The sequence below is a fragment of the Bufo gargarizans genome, chromosome 1 (genome assembly GCF_014858855.1).
Source record: "Bufo gargarizans isolate SCDJY-AF-19 chromosome 1, ASM1485885v1, whole genome shotgun sequence".
Lineage (NCBI taxonomy): Eukaryota > Metazoa > Chordata > Amphibia > Anura > Bufonidae > Bufo > Bufo gargarizans.
In genome coordinates this window covers 111,241,914-111,269,168 of record NC_058080.1, presented here as the reverse complement: position 1 = coordinate 111,269,168, position 27,255 = coordinate 111,241,914, and the positions used below count along the sequence as shown (strand labels likewise).

At 43.4% G+C, this 27,255-nt stretch overlaps 1 protein-coding gene across 2 annotated transcripts in view; it reads left to right on the top strand.

Moving 5' to 3' along the window:
* The first annotated feature begins 4,153 nt into the window (after window positions 1-4,153).
* The window catches only part of ASB5 (ankyrin repeat and SOCS box containing 5), a 56,693-nt gene continuing 33,591 nt past the window's right edge, over window positions 4,154-27,255 (top strand). Inside the window, exon 1 of one of the 2 annotated variants that reach the window (XM_044297263.1) lies at window positions 4,154-4,470. In XM_044297263.1, coding sequence (XP_044153198.1) covers window positions 4,155-4,470 — 316 coding nt within the window. In that variant the 5' untranslated portion in view covers window position 4,154. Of the gene's footprint in view, window positions 4,471-26,022; window positions 26,513-27,255 lie in introns of those variants that run through there. The other variant, XM_044297271.1, reaches the window with a different exon arrangement.

Sequence of the window (27,255 nt, the reverse complement as noted above, 5' to 3'; positions counted from 1 at the left end):
TAAGAGGCGAGGAAATGCACCACAGGGTATATTGCAGTGATTAAAATCTGTTATAAATAATGTTTCTGGAAATTGTGGAGATGCTTGGCAAGACACTTTAAATGACTACAGATTGTAACTGTTCTCCTGATTCAGCGACACCAGGAACGTGTTTGTTGTTAGAAGTCACTGAGGAAATAAAGGCAGATTTGTAATGCTTTTAGCAAAGGTGGATGAGATCATACGGACTGGTGTCGGATTTTTGTGATTCATGGGAACAAGCGGAGAGGCATGTGTAAAATGATGTGTGCTATGTATCAATGCTGATCACAAGAGAACTAAACACATGTGAAACAATAATAGATTTACTGCCTCTGATCCTCTAATCTGCGGTTTACAGTCCTCGAATTTACTAGTACGAGGGGGTGCAGTGCGCTACATAAGGGAATGCCAGAATGCATTTAAAGTTATCCTCAATCCACAGAATAAGGGATAACTGATCGGTGAGGGTCCCCCACTAATCCCAAGAATGGGGATCCTGTTCCCCAAAACTGTTGTAGTGGTGGGTCGGCATGTGCCCTGCTGCTCCATTCATTCTCTATGGGACTGCCGGAGTACAGGACTCGGCTACTTCCAGCAGTCCCATAGAGAATGAATGGAGCAGCAGGTCACTTGCTGGACCAGATCGGGGGAACAAACCCCTGTTTTTGGGATCGGTGGAGATCCCAGCAGTTAGACCATCACCAATCAGTTATCTCCTATACTGTGGATAAGGGATAACTTCAAAAATTGGCGCAACCCATTTTAGAGATTTACAGCCATTAGGTACTTATTCATTTCTATGTTGTCCTGCAAAAATACTGGTGTCAGCATTATTTTTGATTATTTCTTATCTGCATGCTATCGATGTGTAGTCATGCTGGTGAACTGGACCTCCCCTATAGCAGTCAACTTTCCAAAGTACTGACAGTGTCTCTTGGTGGTCAGATAGCCTCAGGAGTACAGTAGGGCAGATCAACTAGAAGTTCAGAGAAATCTATGAAGCATGATCAACACTGGCAGGCAAGAAATAGCCAGAAATAACTCATCGATAGATGGTGGGAACTGAATGATGGTGGCGATGGGTGAAGGAGATGGAGCATATAGGAGATGGTAATGGGATTCAGGGAGAGAGGGTTGAATGACAGGGAGCAGAAATAGGTGCAGAAAATGTCCGCACTGTCTAGAAGAGATTCCTCTGCTACTGTATTACTTTATGGATTTGTCACACAAAAATCTGCACTGAAAATCCACATACGCCAGAGCCAGAGTGACTACAGCCCTGTGCATCCCCTATAGCTAAGCCTCTGCCAAACACTGCCATATTGAGAAGAAGCTCAGTACACAGTATCCTGCTGTTTTCTTCAATATTACAGGCAAACTGCCCAGATCTGTAGCTCGGCGTCTTCTGATTAGCTGCTGTGTGCAAACACAAGCCCTGCACAAGCTCATAAGGAAGTCAGTGCATGGAGAGCTGATTCCTGTAACCGCTAGAGCAGAAGGATTATAAAGAGCAGACTACTAAACCACCAGTAAGAAAAGGAGACTATCAGGTAACTGCTGCTCATGTATACTGAAGGTAATGAGCCTAAGGCTACATGCCCCCGAAAATATTTTGTTTCCGTGTCTGTTCCATTTTCTTTGTGGATTGGATGAGGACCCCTTGATTTCAATGGGTCTGCAAAAAATGCGGACAACACACTGTGTTCCGTAGCCCCGCAAACAATATAGAACATGTCCTATTCCCGTCCATTTTGTGGACAAGATTAGGCATTGTTGCAATGGATCAGCAAAAAAACTGATACAATACAGATGCCAAAAGGAAAGTCATCCGTATGTTTTGCGGACACACGGGCGAGTATTCAGCGCGGATGCGATGCGTGAGTTGAACGCATTGCACCCGCACTGAATCCTGACCCATTCATTTCTATGGGGCTGTTCACATGAGCGTTGATTTTCACGCATCACTTATGCGTTGCGTGAAAATCGCAGCATGCTCTATTTTGTGCGTTTTTCACGTAACGCAGGCCCCATAGAAGTGAATGGGGTTGCGTGAAAATCGCAAGCATCCGCAAGCAACTGCGGATGCGGTGCGATTTTTTACGCACAGTTGCTAGGAGACGATCGGGATGGAGACCCAATCATTATTATTTTCCCTTATTACATGGTTATAAGGGAAAATAATAGCATTCTGAATACAGAATGCATAGTAAAATAGCGCTGGAGGGGTTAAAAAAATATATAAAAATTTAACTCACCTTAGTCCACTTGATCGCGAAGACGGCATCGCCTTCTGTCTTCATCTTAGCTGTGTGGAGGAACAGGACCTGTGGTGACGTCACTCCGGTCATCACATGATCCATCACCATGGTAAAAGATCATGTGATGGATCATGTGATGACCGGAGTGACGTCACCACAGGTCCTGTTCCTCCACACAGCTAAGATGAAGACAGAAGGAGAGGCCGGCTTCGCGATCAAGTGGAATAAGGTGAGTTAAATTTTTATTTATTTTTTTCAACCCCTCCAGCGCTATTTTACTATGCATTCTGTATTCAGAATGCTATTATTTCCCCTTATAACCATGTTATAAGGGAAAATAATACAATCTACAGAACACCGATCCCAAGCCCGAACTTCTGTGAAGAAGTTCGGGTTTGGGTACCAAACATGCATGATTTTTCTCACGCGAGTGCAAAACGCATTACAATGTTTTGCACTCGCGCGGAAAAACGCACCCGCCCGTGTGAAAGAGGCCTAAGGGGGGACCTGGAGTGTTCATAAAATTTCTGTAGCATAGGAAGGTGAGAACAGACAGATGTTAGACCTGTGAGTGCTTTATAACAGAACCTTATGCAGCTGTTTTATGGGCAGTACAGTGTCTCCCCGGTTAGCACTGGGGTCCTAGGTTCAAATCCAACCAAGGACAACATCTGCTTGAAGTTTGTATGCTCTCCCCGTGTTTTCTCCAGGTACTCTGGTTTCCTCCCACGCTGATAGGGAACATAGATTCATCGCAGACAACAAGTGATGATGACGTCTGTAATGCGCTGTGGAATATGTCAGCACTATATAAGTGAGTAAAATAAAAAAGTATCCAATACAATTATTTATCATCTATGAGAACTCTTATCTTGGTTTAAGACAGGCATGCTCAACCTGCGGCCCTCCAGCTGTTGTAGAACTACAACTCCCACAATGCCCTGCTGTAGGCTGATAGCTGTAGGCTGTTCGGGCATGCTGGGAGTTGTAGTTTTGCAACAGCTGGAGGGCCGCAGGTTGAGCATGCCTGGTGGACTCCTTTATTACAGTATCCATAGCAATTATCACCCACCTTTCCACAGGGTCCAGCTACACAACAACTTTTCATGTAATGTTTCTCAATGATGTCGCAATGTGATACTCGACATGCTGTGACTGTGATGCAACAGTCCCAAAAACCCTAAATGACATATAAATCTGCGCTGTGGCAGTTATGAAGCTCTGAAAACTATAATCCCGAACCTAGAGGCACAGGATGAGCAGTGCCCCTACAAGATAAATCCAAAAGAAAAGTATTATATATTGCTTAAAAATAATATTTGGCAATGTGACATCAGTGGTTGCAATCTGTGTGGTCTCTTGGAAGACCCCTTTGATGAACTTTACCCCCTATTTGCCAAATCTCCTAGATTGTTTGGGCATCTCCTATAAAAAGACAGGATTCCAAGTGAAAACAACGTCGATTCTGGCAGGAGCCACCAGTCACTTACTGGGGAAGAGAAGGCTGGCACTGGTCATGGGAGCTCTCCTGAGTGGCACTAGTAATGGGGACTTTATGATTGTAGTTAATGGAGTTTAGTTGTTTTCACACCTAAAGAATTTTAGTATCTGTATGATTTGCAGCATCCTAAAGAATTCCTTCTGGATAGTGACTTCTCCCTCCATAATATTTATGGGACGGTATAATCCTATAATACACAGGCCGCACGCACTTTAGTGTTTAGATCTGCACATAGCTATTATTAGCACTAACATGAGACAGCACTTTTAAATTGTTTGACGTCAGTAATTGGCGATGACTGTAGACTGGACCTGGAAGTGGTCTTAGAAGTTGTGCCCAGCATAAATAAGCCCATATTTTCAGCAGCAGGCATCATGAGCAGCTGGTATCTGGTTTCCCTAGTACCAGCTGTTGCGAGCAGCTTCTGGCGGCGGCCATGTGATCCTGTCAATAGTTCAGACCCTCTCCTAAACAGTGACAAAGGCTCGGGGACAGCTATGACGGTGCTGGAGGAAAAACCTTTTGCTCAGCAACTCTCCAATGTCTACCTCACTATCGCGGCACTTTTCTGCTTCAAATTGTTTGTAAAAATCAGCCTTGCCATCCTCAGCCATTTCTATATAGTCAAGGGAAACCGTAAAGAAGCTGCACGGATACAAGCAGAATTCTACACCGTGACCCAAGGACAAGGTACTGTGCTCTTTATAGTCCTTCTAGTGCGCTGGTAGATCAACAAATACAATAACACTTTATGGCTTTGTTAGAATGCAACACAAAGGATCTACTAATATGAAACACAGTGGCACTAATGTATCAGTCTTAAAAGTCAACATAAAAATATGTATTGAGCATGTCTCTTGTATGAAGGTGTTGTGAAAGTGCCCTCACCCCATTAAGGCCAGCAGCTTTCAATTTCCAATAGAAGGGGGCGTGATGAAGCAGTCCTAAAACTGCAACAAATGTATCACATTTGATGGATCAACTTGCAGGATATCAGGCCGAACTAGATGGACAGATGTCTTTTTTCAGCCTTACAAACTACCTTACTATGTTACATTATGTATCAACCTGTGACCAAATTATGAGCACAATAGTTACATGACCTCAGTGCTTCACCATCCTGACTGTACAGTTTTAATGTGGTCAGGAACAAGTCAAGTAAGAATGGTGGACCATTTCATGTTCCTACCCTATAAATACAGTACTTCTAATTGAAAATGTCCCCCGTTACTACAGTTATTTACTTACTTATTTAGCGCTGGTGAAGGTCACAATCTAATTTCTCCATCTATATGTCTTTGGAGTCTGGAAGGAAACCAAAGTGCCTGGAGAAAATCCACGCAACCACAGGGAGAACATACAAACACCATGCAGATGTTGTCCATGGTCAGATTCGAACCTAAGGCTCAAGCGCTGGACGGCACCAGTACTAACCACTGAGCCACAATGTAGATTTATATTTTGGTTGGATTTTACAGCGTTTATAAATTATTATTTTATCTATTAAAACCGCTTATCAAACAATTTTTGCATTATGTTAGGTTTGTGGCTTCCTCCAGAGACTTTATAATTACTAGGCAAGGCTAATTATTTTGTTGCCTTTGGATACAGCTCAGCAATGCTCACACAGGGTAACTATGCTCATCTACTGGGTAACTTTGTATTTTATCTAAGGCACTGTTGTGAAGAAAACACTGCTCATGATCCCTACTATATTGAAAATGGAAACCAAACAATGGAAAAACTGTCTAAATGTGGATGAGACCTCCTTTTGGTTATCCTACCATAGGATATCAGTCATTTTTAGTTGATTCTTCGGGGTTTGTCATCTTCCTTCTGTGCACTAACACATGTGAATTGCTCATGGTTTTATATAAACTGGTTATCATACTGTACGTAATTAAAGAGGTTCTCTAGGATTTTACTATTAATGGCTTATCCTCAGGATAGGCAACTGATAGAGGTGTGTAGTTCCAGTGCTGACTTCCAGCGTCGGACTGACCCACCAGAGTAACTGGTGCCCCTTCCAAGCACCGTCCGTGCTTTCACTGCAAGACTGACCAGGTGAGCGCCGCCTACGGAACTTTTATACTTTTGTGCTGACCCACCAGAGTACCATGGAAGGTCTATGAGCAAAAAATAAAATTTGGAGCTTCCATTGGAGCCAATCACTTGCCTCTATGTTCAATTTTTGGAATCAAAACTTATAAGGCCTCTTTTTCATGAGTAGTACTGACTGTGCATTGAGGATCTGTTCAGGGAAAAACTGATGGTTTTGCACACAAGTTTAATCCTGTTTTTCTGTGATTGCGTTCAGTGTGTGCATTTTTTCCATCAAGATTGTTTCCAGATTGTGTTTTTCATGTGTGAAAAATGAAGAATAACAATCTACATCTCCTAATGACCATCAGTGAAAAATGTATTGCAACTGGATGCCTTTTGTTTTTCATGCAAGCCCCATTCATTTCTATAGAGCCAGGATTGCGTGAAAAGCGCATAATATAGAACATGCTGCAATTTTTCCTGAACACAAGGAGGATGCATGTACACAGACCTGTTGTAATAAATGGGTCAGGATTCAGTCCGGATGGTATACGTTCACAACACGCATCGCATCCAGACGGAAAACTCACTTGTGTGAAAGAGCCCTAAGACTTTATTGATGATATTGGGGTTGGGCCCTGAGAAATGATTTGCTCTGTTGGGCCCAAGAGACCCTAGTCCGGCACTGGTGACTTCTGAAGCTACCCCTGAAACAGTGGCAGGAATGTGGGGTGAAGGACCCCTGCCAATCAGATGAGGTTAGGTCATCAATAGTGAAATCCTGGATATCCCCTTTGAGGAGTATTCTAAACACAGACGTTGATAGCATATTCACAGAATGTGCCATGAAATCTAATAGATGCAGGTCCTACCTCATTGACTTATAATGGGGTTCATTGGATTTGGTTATGTTTTAACCAGAAACCTGATTTACCAGAATACTAGCTTTATCTATTTGACATCACTAGTATCTAGGATCATGGACAGTCCATTTCAATCAAAAGTGCAACGTTTCACAAAAGAGAAGACTGCTTTATGGTTTATCTCCTCTACTGGGTTAATGGACAAGCCAATATCAATAGAACGCACGGGAATAATTATCCGCACAGTCGCTCACAAAAAGGAGTCTGCGTCCAGTCTGACAGGGCCCTGTTACCAGTTCATTTTGTATCTGATTTTAGCACCAGAATTTAAGACAATTAGGCAATTTAACAATGTTTTACATAAATTATACGATAAAAAATATATTAAATAATACACTGAGAAATCTTGCATTTGGGACAATATACTTAGGGCCCTCTGTGCTACTTTTTCTGATAAATATGAATCCCTTGGAAAAATAGGCAGAACTCAAGTCACTCAAGTTGCGTCTTAGAAACAGATTGTTTTTGTTACTGAACATAAGCTTTGAAAGGGTTCCGCTGTTTTTCTATGCAAGTTTAGCCCTGTAAAATGAAATTTTCTGGAATTTTCTAATATAAGTTGTGCATTTATTTCTCATTGCTTGCTTGCTTTCAGTGGAAAAGGTATATACACCAACCTTAAGACCCAGTAGACGAGTATACAGTTATATTTAGTCTAGGAAATCCTCCGTGAGATGAGCATTTACCATTGCAGCAGACTATCAGAAACATTTGTGCTATTGTTAATGTACCTTAGTCACAGAGGATTGCCTAGATTAGATACTATTGTATCCCCTTCTCCTCTTTCTTTAAAGGGACCCTTCCATCAGAAAGAGGTCATTTTTAATGCAATATTCATAGAAAACATTTTTTGGTACAATTTCTGGCTGGTTTTCATTTAGACAGTACTTTGCCATTGGTATTTTTATTTTATTTTAATGGGTTGTCCCCAGTTCTGCCACTATTGTTTACAAACAACAGCAGCATTTCAAGGGGTACACTGAAGATTCTGCACACAGCACACACAGATAGTATAGGCAGGTAGTGTGAGTCAGGGGAGTTCTATAACTTTGCAGCTAAGCATTGGAGGGGCTCACCCACTATATAATTTCCCTTCTTCTTCGTTAGATAAGACAGAAAGGATATATTCAGCAGTGTGTGGGGGTACATTCAGAGGAACATGGAGGACAGAGCTTGGTGGTTAGGGGAGGAGTGTAAAAGCTGCCAGGAGGAACCTGAGAGATGCTAATATAATCCTGTAGTTCACAGGAAGTCAGCCACACAGGAGAGGATGACATCCCATGTACAAAGAAGAGCAAGCTCAGGACTTGTAAACTGGAAATGACACAACTGCCCACAATGGACAAGATTACATTAGAATATTGCTATATAAGAAATATTATGTAATGTGGTACGGATTAGATGCCTTAATAATGAGTAATGTGGTACATATTAATACAAGCTAGGCATCATCTCATAATAGTTACTTCCAGTAGGATAATGTTCCATGTCACATAAGACATGTAATCTAGTGCCACAAAAAATGGCCATAAATTTAGTGTGTTTCAGGAGACTGTGCAGTCAGCGAAAATGTGATATTCTCTATCACCAAACTAACATAAAGGGTTGTCCTTTTTTGTAGAAACAGTGCCACCCTTTTCTGTGGGCTTTTCCTGGTATTACATCTCCTTTACGCCTCATGCACACCACCGTATGTATTTGGCGGTTTGCAAAACACGGATCCCCAAAAAATATGGATGACATCCGTGTGTATTCTGTATTTTGCAGAATGGAACAGCTTGCCCCTAAGAGAACAGTCCTATCCTTGTCCGTAATGCGGACAATAATAGGACATGTTCTATTTTATGGCGGAACAGACATACTGACATACGGAAATGGAATGCACACGGAGTAACTTCATTTTTTTTGTAGACCCATTCAAAAGGAATGTTACCACATACAGTCCACAAAAAAAACGGAATGGACACGGAAAAAAAATACGTTTGTGTACATGAGGCCTTACTGTGGGGTTAGAAAAGTATTGAAGATGAGCAAAGTTCAGCCGCTTCCTAGAATAAATAAAAAAATAATTTGCTTTGTGACAAATTACTTTGTCACAAGGCGCATTTCTTTGTAAAAAGCAGGTGCATTGAAAGGGAACAATGATTGCGCCGCCCCCGTCATTGAACCCCTCAGATGCCGTGTTCTTCACTGATCGCGGCTTATGAGATCCATATTAAATAATTTAAGTGTTTGCTAATTTAAAAAAAATGTTTTAATTATGCTTACCTCATCCATTTGAACGCAAAATCTCATGCACCGCGCTATCATACATCACCGCACACGAGATTTCGCCGGCATCTTCAAGCAAGATAGTCACAGTGGCCTCTTCACGCTCAAATGGATGGTAAGTATGATTATTTTTTTTTTTCATTTTTACTGTCATTTCAGGGAAAATCGATTTGTTACCACGAAGCACAAGGAAATTCTGCTTTGCTGCGAATCGACTTTTTCATGAAATTCAGATCGAAGTCTACTTCGTGAACTTTGATTCGCTCAACACTAGAAATGATATAGTATGTGTATGTGTGACTATTGCAGTGTTATGTATTTGCTTTGAAGGGTTTCATAGAAAGCCTTGTCAAAGAGACAAAAAAACGAGTGATGTTGATTTGTTGACACAGATGGCCAGATGCTTCCCTTGTCTCAGAGAAAGTGAAGCACTGCACTTGTCCGTGGACTTTATTTGGCCCAGCATCTAGTTGAATGGGTCTGAGCTGTAATACAAGGAAAGGATATATCATGTGTGACTATTTTTGTGTTATGGATTTGTTGTGAAGGGTTTCATAGATAGTCTTGTCAAAGCGCGGAAAAAACTGATTGATGTGGAAACAAATGGCCAGAGAGATGTTTTCCTTGCCTTAGTTTTTAACAATTGATAATGTCAGTCAGTAACAGTTGTTGAGGGAAATAAAATGCAGATCAAGTTCTCAGCATTCATTCCGGACAGGTCACAGGTCTATAAATAAGAAATAAATGCATGCCACGTGTGTGTTTGCATAGAAAATTGCACCATACTGTACTTTAGGTCATTGCTCTTAGAGCAGAAGACTCAAAATAACTAAGTCAGTAAAATCTGTACGCTTAATCTTATGACCATCGGACTACATTAATTTAATGGTCTATATTGGGCAGTCACCATCCACTGGAAATATGTAGTCATGAATCTGGTGTTTTTTGAAAGGCACCTCTGACCTAAGTTCTCTTGCTTTGTTAACGTTACAGTTGGATTTAGACTTGGGGTAAGTTAAACACCTCACTCCCAAAAACAGACCCACCTGTTATTGTATTTTACCAATTAGCAGAATTTAGCGGAAAAATCTTCAGAAGAGTTTTTCAAATCGGAAGGTAATTCTGCAGCCTTTTCTATAGGTGTTGATTTTAGGCTCGGAGTTTCATCAAAAACTTTTATGGTAACTGTAATTTCATACCATATTCTGCCACAAATACGCCAAAAACCCATTAAGACCTTCTTTATACGCAGTCTTTTTCTGTATGATGATTTTCATGTACTTTTCACTGCATTTTTTTTTCTGTTCATTCATTTGTAACATTTTTACTGACATTTTTCAGTCCTAGAAAGAAAAACCCAGAACAAATGCCATAAGTGAAGCATGCTGCATTTTGAAAAAAGCTATTCACACCACCACAATTGATTTCCATTGTTCTGTGCTGTTTGATGTGCAGAACAACGAAAATAACAGAAGTGCAGGATTCAGCACATAACTGACACAAATGGAGCCAAACTGCACCTGTACTTAACATCCAACAGAATAGGTACAGATGACAGGTGCTGTGTATATGAATGGAGGAGACATCTCATGGAGGTGATCTGCCTGGTCATATGACCAGAGATGAGCGAATCGTGGCCTGGGAGAAGTGTGGCTCCAATGTGGTGGTCCAACCTGCCACAGCAACCACTGTATCACCCAGTGGCACGCACCCGATTTCAGGCAGTCAAGGCTCCACCACCTCAGCCGAAGGAAGCTGTCTGTCCTTCCTATCATCTACTGGCCCTGATTCTTCTGTTCCTCGCCCTCCTGCTCCTCGTCAGTCATTCCATCAGCAATCGATCACCAAAGCGATTGTTAAGAGACAACAGTATGCGTGCACTCATCCAACGGCGTAGAAGCTGAACGTACTCCTGGCCAAGTTGCTGGTGTGGCAGTCCCTCCCTTTCTAAGTGGTGGACTCTGCACCTTTCAGAAAACTGATGACTTGTGCCAAGCTCAGGTGGAGAGTCCCAAGCTGTCATTTCTTTGTAAAAAAAGCCAGTACCAGCCATGCACAAATATGTTAGTTACCCCAAGGAGAACTCGCCTGCCCACCCAAAATGTGGAGAGACTGACCTTTGTCAGGATGAATCAGGCGTAGATCAGCCAGAATTTCCACCGACCAATGCTTGAAGCATCAGATTAGATCAGCCTTGCTGCCTCACTCAAACCTTGACGAGAGAGGCTGCCACCCGCCTGATGCAACACATCTGATGCCAAGTGCTCCTTCTTACACCCACCATCATCAGCGGGTACTGTTATTGCTACCCACCTCCCCACTCTGTCATCGGGTCACTCTGTGGTCTCCTTATGCTGCTGCCACCTCACCACTCAGGCCTCCTCATGCTGCTGCCACCTCCACACTATGTCACCTTGCTAGTCTGTGGCCTCCTCATGCTGCTGCTAACTCAACACTATGTCACTGGGCCACTCTGTGGCCTTCTCATGCTTCTGCTGCTGCCACCTCCACACTATGTCACCTTGCCACTCTGTTGTCTCCTCCTGCTGCGACTAACTCAACACTATGTCATTGGGCCACTCTGTGCCCTCCTCATGCTGCTGTTAACTCAACACTATGTCACTGCGCCACTCTGTGGCCTCCTCATGCTGCTGCCACCTCCACACTATGTCACCTTGCCAGTCTGTGGTCTCCTTATGCTGCTGCTAACTCAACACTATGAAAATGGGCCACTCTGTGGTCTCCTCATGCTGCTGCTGCCACCTCCCACTGTGTCACTGGGCCACTTTGTGGTCTCCTCATGCTGCTGCTACCTCAACACTATGTCATTGGACCACTCTGTGGACTTCTCAAGCTGTTCTCCCACCCTCCCCACTCCATGACTGGGCCACTATTTTGCCTTTTTTGCCTCATTGACATCATCGTTTATTTGACCCTTCTTCTGATCTGTCAGAAGGAAGGAAAAATAAGATGCACAAATGATCCTGTCTGTATAGCAGCTGTAAGGCCTGTATGGTCCCATCAGAATTGGCCTATTATTTGGTAGCCAAAAGCAGGAGTGGGTACAAAACACAGAAGACATGCAAATATTCCATTCATGTGTCATCTGTTTTGGACCCAGTTTTTTTTGGCTTTAGCAATACTGATGGATTATTGACCAAATGCTGACTGAGAGAAGGCGGATGCTCAACAGACATGATTAGTTTTTTGGGGGGGTTATTGTTCTGACGGATCAGAGGAAGGAAAATAATCAGTGATGTCAACACAAACTTACTGCTGACATCCTCTACACTCTGTCAGGGGGCTCTACTTGTATAAGCGTTTAATAGAACAGGTTCTGTAGACATCTAAGTGGATCAGCTGACGACGGTGTAAAAAGAGTGGGCTCTCCTCTGTGCGGACTTACTAGTATACCTTTGCAGAATCTGCCTGTCGGCAATATTGTTTGTTCACCCCCATTTCTGTGATAAAATCAATAAAAAGATTTTAAAAAGAAAGAAAAGAGTGGGCTCTTTTAAGCTACAGTAGGATCTTGGGCCTCTGCACAGTTTTTTATACCTGTAAGGCTGAGTTCACACTCAAGTTATTTGGTTAGTCTGAGGACTAAAAGATAAACTATATTGAAGGAAGGGTAGATCCTTGCCACTTATCATACCAATCTCTCCAAGGTTCCCATAGAACTACTGTAGTATGAGTTTCATAGGTAGGGATTTCTTCCATCCTATAAATTTGCTGAGTTTTGCTTATCCATTCTTTATGGTTAGGTGGATCTTCCTGAAGCCAGATAAGGGGAATTAACAGCATTCCATATGCAATTAAGTGACTCGTAAGGTTTGATTTGGAAGGAATATAATTATTAGATGGTAACAATAGTATGACCACTTCTGCTGAAGGGGAATTTGTCATTCACCACACACCACTTTTCTGGTGTAAAAAAAGTCATAAACTCTGTGTTTGTACCTGTTTGTGTGTAACTGTGACAAAATTGTGTCGCAAGTGACATTTCTATGCCACCCTCGCCATTTTCCGGAAAGGGGATGTGGGGAGGCAAGGGGCAGGTCCAGCTACCACATGCAGTCATCTGCACCTAGTTAGGATAAGTTGTCCTAATGGGAAACCCCTTTTAATTAACTGCTCCAGGTCTTGAAGGGTTACAGATTATGATTAAAACACAAGTTCCGCACTCAGGGGCTGCCTTATTATGCACCCCCTTCTAGTGCCATGTAGGGCTCTTCCTTGACGCTTCTGATCTGCTGCATTATTCTACTGGAAGTAACTATTAGGTAGGCAGTGGGCACCAAATGTTCAGGAACAATGCTATGGTAGACTGTGGCATTTAGATAATGTTCACATGGTAAGAGGTCTTATGCGTGCCAAAAAAACTGCCTCACACCATTGCATCACCACCAGCCTTAATCAGCACAAGACAGATAGGATTCATGACAAATTCTAATCTTACCATCTGCATGATGAAGAAGAAACTGAAAAGTTCCAGACCAGCTGGCATAGTACCAGTATTCCACCATCCAGTCTGTGCCCATTGTCTCTAACTGAAAGGGGACGACAACATGCAGCAGAATTTGCAGTGCAGATTATGATGTGTCCCTGCAGATTTGCCTCGAATTTCTGCAGCAGGGTGAAATCTGCAGAAGGAATCGGCAACATAAATCGACATGCAGCGGATTTATAAGCTACACTGCAGGTCCGATTTTTGTATTCGGTGAGTGAGATTTGTTTTCTACTGTAAAATACTGGGGATCTGCTGTGCATAAATCTGCTGTTTATACCATAGGTGGACGTACCCCAAGATTGAAGTTCAATTGCATTCATTGATACCCTTCTGCATCACCGTTGTAACATACTTATTCAATTAGGGTACGTCCACATGGGACAGATACGCTATGGATTTATGTATGGCAGCGCATTTACATGCAGCAGCAGATTTGTGTGTAGCAAATTTGCAGCATTTGACAGTAGCAGCAAATTGGATGAGATTTAAACAATTTCCTCCACGCCCTGCATAAACATTTGGCTGCGTAAATTGACCTATGGTACAGATTTTTTAATCGGCAGTATGTCAGTTTACGCTGCGGATGTCCACCTTGGATTTAACCATTTGCAATGCAGATAATAAAATCCATAGCAAAAGCGGAGCGGAGGATGGGAGTGGTAGTGGCTCTGACTCTGAGATGTCTCACAGTGGTTTCCCTCAGGCTGTTGCTCCCTAGGGCCAGTGCAGTGAATGGAGGGTGCCTCCTTTCTTCCCCCAGGGCACTCCCTGTAGTTGGGGCTCCTGCCTGATGGTAGTTTGCGGTGCCCTTGGGGTTGTATGGGGGCCTAACATCAGGTGTAGTAGTGCAATGGCCAGTGTTTGGTGTGGTAGGAGCCAGGAAACCAGGCCAGAGGTAAAATAATAAATGTCTCTTTTTACTTGAGTGCAAAATAGGAGTTGTAGTACATCCAGCAATAATCTGTACACAGTGGAAATCCTTTTCCCAGATGGGGGGTATGGAGGCTGGCAAAGTGACAAATAATGGTATTCGTAGTTTGCTATCTTGCTAAAATCTCTCTAGAATCTCTGTCTAGCAACTGTAATCTGGCAATTGTAGCTGTAGATACACTGCCGAATACAGGTTTTAGAAGCACATCCGCCCAGCTCGTGGTTAAAACCTGTCACCACAAAATGCAATGATGCAATCTAAAAGCAGCATGTTATAGAGCAGGACGAGCTGAGCAGATAGATATATGGTTTTGTGGGGAAAGATTTGGTAAAATCTGTAATTTATACATTTATATCTCTGCTTTTTCTATCTTCTGTGAAGAGCTATCGGTACAGAAGAGAGGGGTTATCAGTGAGTGATGGCATTGTGTGTATGTGTCCCTACAGAGATAGCTGTCAGTCACTGATAACCCCTTCATCCCTGTATCAATAGCTGTTCACAGGAAGTGGCAAAGATATAAATGTAAAAATTACAGGTTTTACTGAATTTATCCCCCCCCCCCCCCCAAATATATATCAGCTTGCTCAGCTCCTTCTGCTTTATAACATGGTGCTTTCAGATTGCATTGCATTTTGTGGTGACAGATCCTCTTTAAGTGTGATGGGTATCTTAATTGTAATCCCTCACAAGCAAAAAAGTCTGGTTAGCTGTAGTCACAGGTTACTTTGATGACTCCTATGCTTGGCCATGCAGATTCTAAGTTCTTGTGTTTCTTTCTCTTTCTTGCTGTTTCTGTAACAGAAGCAGAAACTCACAGAGACCTGTTATCTCTGGATCCTGAGGCCTAGGGAGAATTAGCACATAGACTCACTTCCTCCTCACTAGACTGGAACTCCCTCTCTAGACAGGAAGTAGGGCTATCCCATTTCTGTCAAGAGGGGAGGAACAGGGTGGTTAACCCTGTCCCTGCCAACCATGCCATGTCATGCTGGGTATACATTACATGACCTAACATTACAAACCAAACATTTGCAGATACTCCTCTGTACTGGGGTACTGCAATCAAATTTGGCGTATTTCAGATTAGTAAATGACCCCCTATGTATGTACATGTTGAAGAGGTTCAACAGAATGGGGAAACATGGCTCCGAAGTTGTCTTACATTTAGAACTGGAGCTCGATGCGGCGAAGTTATGGAGGGCATTTAATAAATGTGCCGCATAGTGTTTGCTTTTATGTTCGATATGGACGGTGTATTTGTGCACATGTAGTGTCCCACTAGGTATGGGTGGGCACTACACGGGGGTCAATTGGTGTGCGCGTTACTCCTACTCACAAGGAACAGAAATGTCATATTTAATTCTGCATTTAATGTATGTTTTAATGTGTTGTTATATGCAATGTACCCCTGTCTAATGCAGCAGCAGGCCTAGTTGGGTGTAGTTAGACATCCCAGACACTAGAGGGAGATAGGGAGCCCCTAGTATAAATGTCCAGGCCCAGACAGGGAGAGTTAGTGCAGAGTCAGGAGTCTGAGAAGACAGAGGCCAGTAAGCCTGCTCCTGACATGCAGCTGGATAGCCCTGGCTGCTAGTGATGTCCAGGAGGCTGTTGAGAAACTCCAGCCTGCCTGAGAACAAGAGAGCCTAAGTTAGCTCAGTAGAGATACCCCAGTTGCAGGATCCAACCTCCTGGGAGAAACCGACAGTTATCCACCTGATAGGAGGAGGCGACCCAGGGTAAGCAAAGTGACCCTGATGGGCAGAGGATCTTAGGAATCTTATCAAGCAGTATAATACCTGAGGAAGAAAGTAACCAAGGATATAAGCCACCCTTTTAGGCATCCGGGTCTTGGGAGATATAAAGCCAGAGCAGGAGTTCTATAAAGGACAGTGTACAGGGATTCTGGGAAAAGTACAACCTGCTGCTGAGTGCTTGTGGAATTTACCCTCAGTGTATCTTGCATGACTATTGCCTGCCATATTTGTGAATAAGCCCCTTTTGTGGAACTGTAATAACAAAGACTGTACTACTCCCTGCTGTACAAAGTTGGATTGTCCAGTAAAGTTTACGTTTGGTTCACTGCATACTTGTGTACCTTCGTCATTCCAACCACCAACCGGCGTGCCACCGTCCAAAGGCACTGGCGTCACGAATACCACAGGGACCTTGCCCCAGGCACACAAAATACCTGTAACATCCAGGGCACCTCAACTACCATCAGGCCTGGTCCCTATCTACAGAGAGTGCCCCAGAGGAACCGTGTCTACCTCTCCTTCACTGCCACGCGCCTGCCCAGGGTTCTTCAAATATAGTGAGTACCCTCGATTGCCCATAACTGTGACCTCACTTTGTCATACCCTGCAGGTCTGGCGTGTTGCACACAGAATTTCTACCACATGATTGGCTGATTAGATATTTGCACCAGCAAACAGATGTATGGTTGTGGATAAGGGCTTATTCACACATCAGTAAGTGACGGACATGTGCTCTCTGTGTTTCACATGGACAGAACACACATCCATTAATTTTCATGTGTCCATTCACACATTCTTGTTTTTCTCACTGACCATGATGCAGACAAAACAAGCCCATTGAAGTCTGTAGATGCATAAAAACCACTGACAGAATACGGATAGCTTCCATTCACTGACCAATGGTAGGAACTGCTCTGGAAATCCACCTTTCAGCCTTTTAAGTGCATGTGGAATATAGATGAGACATGGAGAGCAGACACTCAGGCATCTTCATGGATGAAACATTGACACATTGTCACTGACACAGATCACAGATGTGTAAATAAGTCCTAACACTGAGTGTAGGCATGAGCATGTTTTTAAAAAATTTTTGGGAATTTTCCTTTAAATTCCTAATTTAGTATATACAATGACAACGTGAAATAGATTTTTTTTCTCTCATACTTGGTGAGGAAAATAAATGTAATATAGAATTGTGCAATACAGGATCATTGTTTGCCATCTAGTGGTCATTATCAATATAAATGTGGATAGTTGAATGTAAATAATCACATTTTTTCATAATCATAATTTAACAGTTATATAAAATGTTGGTTGTGATCTATTCTCATTATTTTATGTAATGTGCTGAATTATAGACACGCTATTATAAATACGTGGTGAGTAAGTGTAAGGGCTCATGCACATGGCCGTGTGTTTTGTCCGTATCCAATCTGCATTTTTGCGAGTCAGATGCGGACTGTGTGCATGGGCCCTAATGGAAAGATTTGTACCTTTTGTGTGTTTAACCCATCCCTGTATTTGACTGAGAAATGCTGGTTTGTGAAAGTGGCTTTAAAGGCACTATTCAGTTTCTTGAAACTTTTTCTTATATCACTGTCCACATACTCTTGACCATAGATTGTAGATAAAGATTGTAGATTAAGGGGGTCATTTATGATCAGAAATACACCTATATTAGACGTATTTCTGGAGAAGATTGCGGCGCAAAGGTTATTTGCGCCACAATCTGTGACTTTTCCACGCTCACGCCATGTCTAAAAGCGTGGGTGCAACATGGGTGGGAAGGGGACAAGTCGGTAGGCCCGTCTCATTCATCATTTTCTACGTCTGCTTTAGGCAGGGAAGCTGGCTTACATTTAGCCTCTACATAACTTCAGAGATCCACTGCCAGCGCAGGGGCTTATTAAGTAATAAATGACCCCCTACGTTTATTAGCTTGTGGCTTTAAATCTTGCGGAATCCCTTTGAGTATGTTCCCAAGTTTTGCTTTTACTAAAATTGTTGCCTAAAAATAGCAGGAAGAATAATCCTTTAATTTTCAATACAAACTGTGGCAAAAAAAGATCATGAATGTAACATTGAAAGGGTCGTCCAGGCAATTAGTGTGAAGGTTTAGTGCAGCCGACATTATTGTCTACATCTGTGGCATTGTCGGACTGGGGTGGTTGAAAGGGTTTTCCAAGACATGAAGGGGTCATTCACATGACCGTTGGTGTTTTTGCGATCCACAAATTGCGAATTCCGGTGTGTGTTCTGCATTTTGCGGAATGAAACATCCTGTCTTCTGTAGAACTATCCTATCCTTGTCCCCAAAATGGACAAGAATAGGGCATGTTCTATTTTTTTTGCGGGGCCGCGGAACGGACATATGGATGCAGAGTCATCTTTTGCAGCCCTATTGAAGTGAATAGGTCCGCATCTGAACCGCAAAAAAAGGTGTATTGGATTCAGACAAAAAACACAGTCGTGTGCATGAGCCCTAATACTTATTGACCTATCTTCAGGATAGCTCATCAGTATACCGCATCCTCCAAATCTCCTCCTTACTTCCCCGACATGACACAGTTGAAGCGCCGTAATTCCTTCCGTGTGCTGGTATCAGCCTCAGGGAACGAACTGTGCATGCGCTAGCTGGCATGTGCGAGATTACAGCGAGTCAACTGTGTGACGTCGGGGGAGCAAGGAGGAGATTTGGAAGATGCAGGGCGGGGCTGGGCTTCTTCACAGTGAGCGTGGCTGGGCTCCTGAAACGTTGGTAACAGCCCCTTGGGCTCCTTACTAGCCTAATTTGTATATATATAATATAAATATATAAATATATATATATATATATATAATCGTTTATTGACTAAAAGCACTCAGAGCTATGGAAAATGTATATTGCGGACATGCTAGTGGAGATCTAGCAGCACATGTACACAGCTCTATAGGCTAATACTAGCTGACAGAATCCCTTTAAGGGCTCATGCACACAAATGTATTTTCTTTCCGTGTGCATTCTGTTTCCGTATGTCTATTTTTCTGTTCTGCAACAAAATAGAACATGTCCTTTGGGTTGAAACGATTACTCGACTGAATCGAGTAATTCAACACACAAAAAAGCCTTGATGCAAATTCTGATCCCTGACGTGCTCTTACTTTTCTTCCCGCTCTGAACTCTCATAGAAATAAGCCGGTTGTAGAGACAGCGTTGGAGCAGGGAGCACGCCAGTGGCAGGGGCAGACTGGGCATGCGCTGCTCTTATTAGGAAAAGCAGCGCATTGGAATAACTAATTGCAACTGGTGTGAAATACCTTTATCGGGTTCTATATACCTGTTTCCACAAAATACTGATACAGGGTATTGATATAATGGCTTCCACCAAATATTGATTGAGGTCTGCGATACACCAACTTTCGCCAAATATTAAGGGGTTTGATTTACCGACTTCCAGCAAATACTCATTATTGGGTTCTATACACCTGTTTCCACAAAATACTGATAGAGAGTATTGATATACCGGCTTCCACCAAATATTAATTGAGGCCTGCGATACATCAGCTTCCACCAAATATCGATTAAGGGGTTTGATTTACCAGCTTCCACCAAATATTGATTGAGGCCTGCGATACACTGGCTTCTACCAAATATTGATTAAGGGGTTTGATTTACAGGCTTCCAGCAAATACTCATTATTAGGTTCTATATACCTGTTTCCACAGAATATCGATAGAGGGTATTGATATAATGGCATCCACCAAATATTGATTGAGGCCTGCGATACACCAGCTTCCACCAAATATTGATTAAGGGGTTTGATTTACTAGCTTCCAGCAAATACTCATTATTGGGTTCTATATACCTGTTTCCACAAAATACTGATACAGGGTACTGATATACCGGCTACCACCAAATATTGATTAAGGCCTGCGATACATCGGCTTCCACCAAATATCGATTAAGGGTATTGATATACCAGCTTCCACAAAATATTGATTGAGGCCTGCGAAATAACTGCTTCCACAAATACTGCTCTTCTCTAGGGACTTTGTCACAGGGTCATTTTGAAAATGACAGGCAGAGAAAAAGGCAGGCCGTTCCGCAGGGGTGGTAGGGGTTGGGCAGGAGCACCAGGCTGGAGCCTAAGTGGGAAGTTGGAGAAGGTACATGCAATTACGTCAAAGGATGCACCAGAGTCGGTTGAGTGGCTCACTCAGCCTTCCGTTTCTGCACCATCCTCATCCTCTGTATTACCACCCTCCTCACTCTCTGCTGTGTGCACCCACAAAGACACCACCACCACCATAGCCCCTCCACTTGAGTGAGAGGAATTATTTTCCCATCCATTACCAGACCTTTCAAATGCGCAGCCATTCTTGGCATCGGATGAGGAAGAGGAGGTAGCAACAGCCACCACCCAGCGGTCTGACAGTACCCAGATCAGCCCAAGGAGGGTGGTCCCCGCTGTTGCTGCCTACTCTGAGATCTCTAATGTCAGTGGTGATGAAGGTGACGATGATGACGTGTCGATGGACGTCACGTGGGTGCCCACAAGAGAGGAAGAGGAGGGGAGTTCAGAGGGAGAGACGGAGCAGCAGATAGGGAGGAGAAGGAGGAGAAGTAGGCAGAACTCGCAGTGCACAGGAGGCAAAAAGCAGACTGCAAATGTATCTGGAGCGAGCCATCCACCATGCACAATCACATTTGGCACTCCCAGGACGCCAGCACATGGCTCCGCAGTGTGGGCTTTTTTTAACGTGTCGGCTGCTGACAATAGTGTTGCCATCTGCAGCCTGTGATGTCAATGCATAAGTCGCAGTAAGCCCAACACTTACCTAGGGACAACCGCCTTAAGAAGGCACCTGGCCTCCCATCACCGACCCCAGTGGGAGCAACACCATCAGAACCCACAAAGCCACACTCCTGGCGCTCCACGTCCTGCCTCTTCTTCTCCTCCCATTTGTCTTCCACTCCACCTTCCACCGTGCCGTTGTCGCGTTCATCTGGCAAATGGCAGGTTTCCGTGGCCCAAATGTTCGAACGTAAAAAGTTAATGACGCCGGATAACCCTCTTGCCCAACGGCTGACTGCCGGCTTGTCGGAACTGCTAGACCGCCAACTACTGCCATATAAACTGGTGGACTCGCAGGCCTTTAGAAAATTTCTGGCCATTGGCACACTGCAATGGAAGGTCCCCGGAAGGAAATATTTCTCCCAGAAGGGCATCACAGAGCTATATGGCCATGTTCAGCGGCAAGTGAATGTATCTCTGCATCGACGCATGCAGACTTCAGCATCCATTTGATGAGATCACCAAACTGGTCAGTCGCAGCCAGGGCGCAATCAGTGACATCGTACTTTACATATAAAAACAAAGCAACAGTAGACACTGTAGTCCGTATATACCCTAAAAGTTTGTTAATAATAGCAGCAATCCAGATGACAGGAGCCGGTACTCTCTCCTGTATGTAATAGTAGAAGAAAATAGGTTCTGGTCCGCGCTTCTCCCTGCAAATACGTAGCCACTTGTGCACACAGGAAAAAAATTGTTTATCACAGGCAGACGCCCTGTTCCTCACTCCACGCTGCCCAGCGAAATCTCATACACTCCAGTACCTTCAAAGAAACACCAACATAGTGCAGCATCCACGGTACTTTTAAATGAAAACCTTTTTATTGTACTCACAAACAAGCACTTGATATCAGCATAAAATATTAGTCAGTCCGCGGACAGCGGAACAGGGCGTCTGCCTGTGATAAACAAATTTTTTCCTGTGTGCACAAGTAGCTAGGTGTTTGCAGGGAGAAGCGCGGACCAGAACCTATTTTCTTCTACATCGTACTTTACGCCTTCTTTCTGGAGCGTGCATTGCGTCGTGTCATTGATCAAGCCGTCGAGACGCAGGAAAATGAGGAAGTTGCAATGCGGAATGAATTCCCAGGGGGGGCACTCCATCTGAGAGAAGTCAGCAGGAGTCTGAAGAACAGTCAGAGGAGGATGATGCCTGGGGGGAGGAGGAGGAGCAAGAAGAGCAGGCTTTAAATGTTTCTAGGATCCCTGGTGTTGTCCGTGGATGGGGGGAGGAGACCGAGGATGGCATTCTCCTGGGCGATAAGCAGGAACCAGGGAGCGGAGACAGAGGACGACATTCTCCTGGGTGATAAGCAGGAGCCAGGCCTCTCCACCGCTTCCAATTTAGTGCAAATGGGGGCCTTCATGCTCCAGTGTTTGAAGAGGGACCCCCGTATAAAAAGCATAAAGGGCAAGGACCAGTACTGGGTGGAAACGTACTTAGACCCCCGGTACAAACACAAAATGGCAGACATGTTACCAGCATCACAGAAGGCTGTCAGAATGCAGCATTTCCAGGCCTTGCTTCAAGAGATGCTGCATTTTGCTGTTGCGGGCACTGGCAGAGGAATTTCCACCCACACAAAAACAGTTGCGGGTACCAATCCTACAGCGCATGAAAGAAGAGGGCGTTTTGAAGATGTGTTGGTCACTTCGGATATGAAATCCTTCTTGCAGCCAACCCATCGACAGCCGCCCTCCAGATCCAGCCTCAAGGAACGCCTATACCGACAGGTGTCCGACTAAATTGGGTTAACGGCCGATGTGGACGCTCTGAGAAGCGATGAACCCCTTGACTACTGGGTGTGCAGACTTGACCTGTGACCAGAGCTGGCACAATTTGTCATGGAACTCTTCACTTGCCCTTCGTTGTGTGTCCTGTCTAAAAGTATGTTCAGCGCAGCTCGCCTAGCTCACGACTACCTCACATTTCTAAAAATGAATGATGCATGGATCTCAGAGGAATTCAACACCTGTGACGACCATGTTTAATTGAATTTCCTCATGCCACCCCACACATATCCGCCACCACCCAGAACAAATAATGGCCCCTGTCTATGTAAATACAGTGGCATAAAAAGCCTTTTCTGTCCGGTGAATGCCTAATGCCTAATGAGGAATTCAACACCTGTGACAACCATGTGTTATCGAATTTCAACTATTATAATTTTTTTTTTTTTCAAGAGGGGGGATTTCGTTTTTATATTTTTAGTTCTTTTAAACATATGTATTTGACATGTATTTGTACTGGCCTGCAGTAAAATTGATATCCAATGACCGTCTAATATACCTCCAGTCACATAATCACTTTTCTTTTCTGTACGTTGAATGAATAATTTTTGGGGCCTGTACTACACTGGCCTGCAGTAAAATTGATATCCAGTGACCGTCTAATATACCTCCAGCCACATAATCACTTGATGTTTTCTGTCTGGTGAATGCCTAATGTTTGGGGCCTGTACTCCACTGGCCTGCATTAAAATTGATATCCAATGACCGTCTAATATACCTCCAGCCACATAATCACTGTAGTCCACTGGTCTGCAGTAAAATTGATATCCATTGACCGTCTAAAATACCTCCAGCCACATAATCACTTAATGTTTTCTGTCCAGTGAATGCCTAATGTTTGGGGCCTGTACTCCCGTGGTCTAAAATAAAAATTTTCTATGCTGCAGCAGGGCACATTTTTGAGAGTTTCCCCTTAAGACGCATAAAAATGGCCCTTGATTAAAATACTTATTTTTTGTGGGAATTTTTGCAGATGATCCCCCTCTGGTATATCACTGTCCATGTTGTGGGACTATATGTGTACTTCTAGTAAGTGTTTGCTGGCTGCAAATAAACCTTGAAGGTTTTTCATGTTCGCCTGCCATTAAAGTGAATGGGGCCCGCCGCGTACTTGCGGTTCACGAATATTTGATCACGTTTGCGTGATCGCGTTCGCAAGTCATCCCAACCAATGTTCGTCCATCACTATTTATCATTACTGGGAGATCACTTTAAGGGACATTAATACTACTGTGGGCACTATAAGGGGGGCATATTCACTACAGGGGCACACATATTTACTACTGGGGGCTTTAATACTACTGGGGTCATGATAGTGGGCTTTATTGCTACTGGAGGGAACTGTGATAAACTTAGGGGCACTATAGGGGAGAATTAGCACTACTGGTGGTATTACTTCTGGAGGCCCTATGGGGCATTTTTACTACTGGGGTCAATATGGCGAGTTTATTACCACAGGGGCGGAATAAGGGAAGCATTATTACTACTATGAGGACATTATTACTGTTTGGGGCAATATTACTACTGAGTGCACTCTGGAAGAGAACTATTACTATTCGTGGGATTTTTAGGAGCACTATTTCTGTGGGGGGCACCCTGACGAGTGACACATTATCATCTTGGCACAATTATTTTTGGGGGAAACTATTTTTGCAGCACTATTATTGTCAAGCCTCTATTTGCTGGGCAAAATGATTTTTTAGGGCACTATGTGGCAATAAATATTAAAGGAGGCGCTATCTCTATGGTACTAATATTGTTTTCTACAGTATAGTATTTGGCAGCATTGAGGAGCACAGCAGGCATAGTATTGGGGACAGCATGATGGGGTGTTGAGAAGGTGGTAATAATGATGGAAAAGTAGGAACCTAAGATGTCTGTGTGGTAATCTCTGCAGAGATGAGACATGGCTGAAAGAAGTCATCACAGAGGTGTGACCTTAATGGAGAAGGTGAGAGAACATCTGTATCAGAGGAGACATCACTGGATACAATGGGTATGTAGTGCTCTATTCTCCTGTATGTTTGGTGGTGTCTCTCATTTTGACAGGAAGACTAGAGCTGCATGCTGCACTATTCTTTCTGTCATATCTGAAGGCAATGCTGACACAGGCTTAGGACAGAGTCTATGAGAGTGGTGTGAGAATAGCCTTATTTTATTAACAGTTATCATTGTTTTCTTCCTTAGGGTACTCGGGTCAAACTTCTTGTCACTATGGGTTACTTGGCGTTAAAAGGTTGAGAGCCACTATTATAGAGAAGTAGCTGAGCAGATTAATCTATAGCAGGCATCAGCAACCTTCGGCACTCCAGCTGTTGTAAAACTACAATTCCAAGCATGCACACTCAGCTGTTCTCTAACTCCTATAGGAGTGAATGGAGCATGCTGGGAATTGTAGTTTAACAACAGCTGGAGTGTTGGAGGGCTGCTGATCCCTGATCTATAGTTTTATGGGAAATGAATCTGCAATTTTGCGGAACGGATGCTGACCCATTCACTTCAATGGGGCCGTAAAAGATGTCGACAGCACGTTTTTCCATGACCCCGCAAAGATAGAACATGTAGAGCATTTCAATGACAGGGCTGGCCAGTGTGGAACGCACGCAGCCAGTATCCGTGTTTTTGCGGACCGCAAAACGGATACAGTCATCTGAATGAACCCTTACCGGTACGTTTTATGTAGTTAGCTATCAATCTCTGATATATCCCATATGACTCCTAACCATGAAAAGAGGAGAGATTTAAAAATATATATATATATATTTTTTACAGTTCTCCTCCTGCCTGTAGATTGCATTTTGGTGACAGGTTCCCTTTTTGTGATTGTTAACCATTTGTATTACGGATGCAGTTGAGCAGTTTGTTGCTCTTCTTCCTCCAGTGACCTTGACATTTATAGCCTGTACCTATGTGGATCACATGCTGTGTTGTTGTATGAGCAAGTTAAACTTTTACTTTCCACCCGGGTTGTGCTTCGCTGTATTGCATGCAGTATGGATTTCTAGCCAAGAAGTTAATCAGGCCCATTAAAAAGGCCGTTTAGCTTTCCTGGGAAGCGAAAAGTGAAAGTGCTGCACAGATACTGTAGGAGCCCTGATTTCTGGCTTCTCTCCAGAGTGAAAATAGACGCCTGAACAGCCACTGCATTCTAAGTGAGACGCTGTGATGCAACTTATTTACCAAGATATGGGTCCAACCTTCCCTGTTACCAGGTGACTATGAGAGCTGAGGACAGACCACTCTCTGCAATGTACACCCATAGGGAAGAGAGTGCTGCAAAGCTAAGCTGCTATTAGTATCCATTTAATACATTGCTCCCTCTTCTCCAAACTGCTGGTTCCGTCTGCAGCTAAGCTGATTTTTTTTCCTGTTTTAAAAATAGCATGCACTAGTGCAGTCCATCCCTTCCCCCCTGCATACCCCCCAGCCCAGCCTATGAAGTGGTTCTGAAAAGACTTCACTTTGTTGCTGACGTTCTGCATACAGTGCAAACATTTACTAGACGAAATAGCAGAGGAAGCTCAGTCCACAGGGAAGCGAGACGTATGCAAGGAATAGCATGTCTATAGAGCCTGCACCACCGCATAGTCGCAAGAGGAAAAGGACAGTAGACAGTGCGGAACCGTACCCTGCGAAGAGAAGCACAAGCTGGGGTATCCTCACTAACCAAGGTCAGTAGGGTGGAGTTGTCATGGGTGGCTTTGCTGTATAAATCATATTGTCTGTTAGAGCATTGAAGGAGCAGTCACAGATATTCTTGCATCAAATCTACCACATGTGGTGATTGATTGGGTGGGGCTCCCTGTCCTATAGTATGTGTCAGACATTGTACTTCTCGATTTCCATTCTTTATCATCTGTGTTTCATTGTGATTCTTCTTGAGAAGTTTTTATAATGTACCGTGTACCCAGTGGGTATTGTCTAGTGTCCAACATCCTGTGCTCATACCTTTGAAGAAAGCTCCATGGACCAAAACATTGTGTTACGTCTCTTTTGAGCAAAAGCCAAGAATAAAATACTATAGAAAGCCTAATAAGTCACTATTTGTATCCACTCCTGTGTTAGGCTCAAAAACTGCATCAGAAACGGAATATTTGTGATTCAAGCCTTATAGATTCAAGGCATGGGTCCTCCTGGTGGACGACTTCCCATCCACGCACAAGAGAATCTTCGTGGAGCTGTCTTTTTAATATGTGTTGAGTAAAGATGAGAACATTGATTTTAAAGGAATCAAATTAATCTTGAATTTCCCAAAAATTTCACATTTCAGCTAAATCTGAATCTTTTTCGTAATTTTTATTCGGACAAATCTTTCAAAATTGCGCCACCATTTTACTGGTCAGAAGACTGAGAAGAAGGCATCTGCCACCAAAAGGGATCATTTGTGGACCATGTTTTAATTTAATAAAATCTG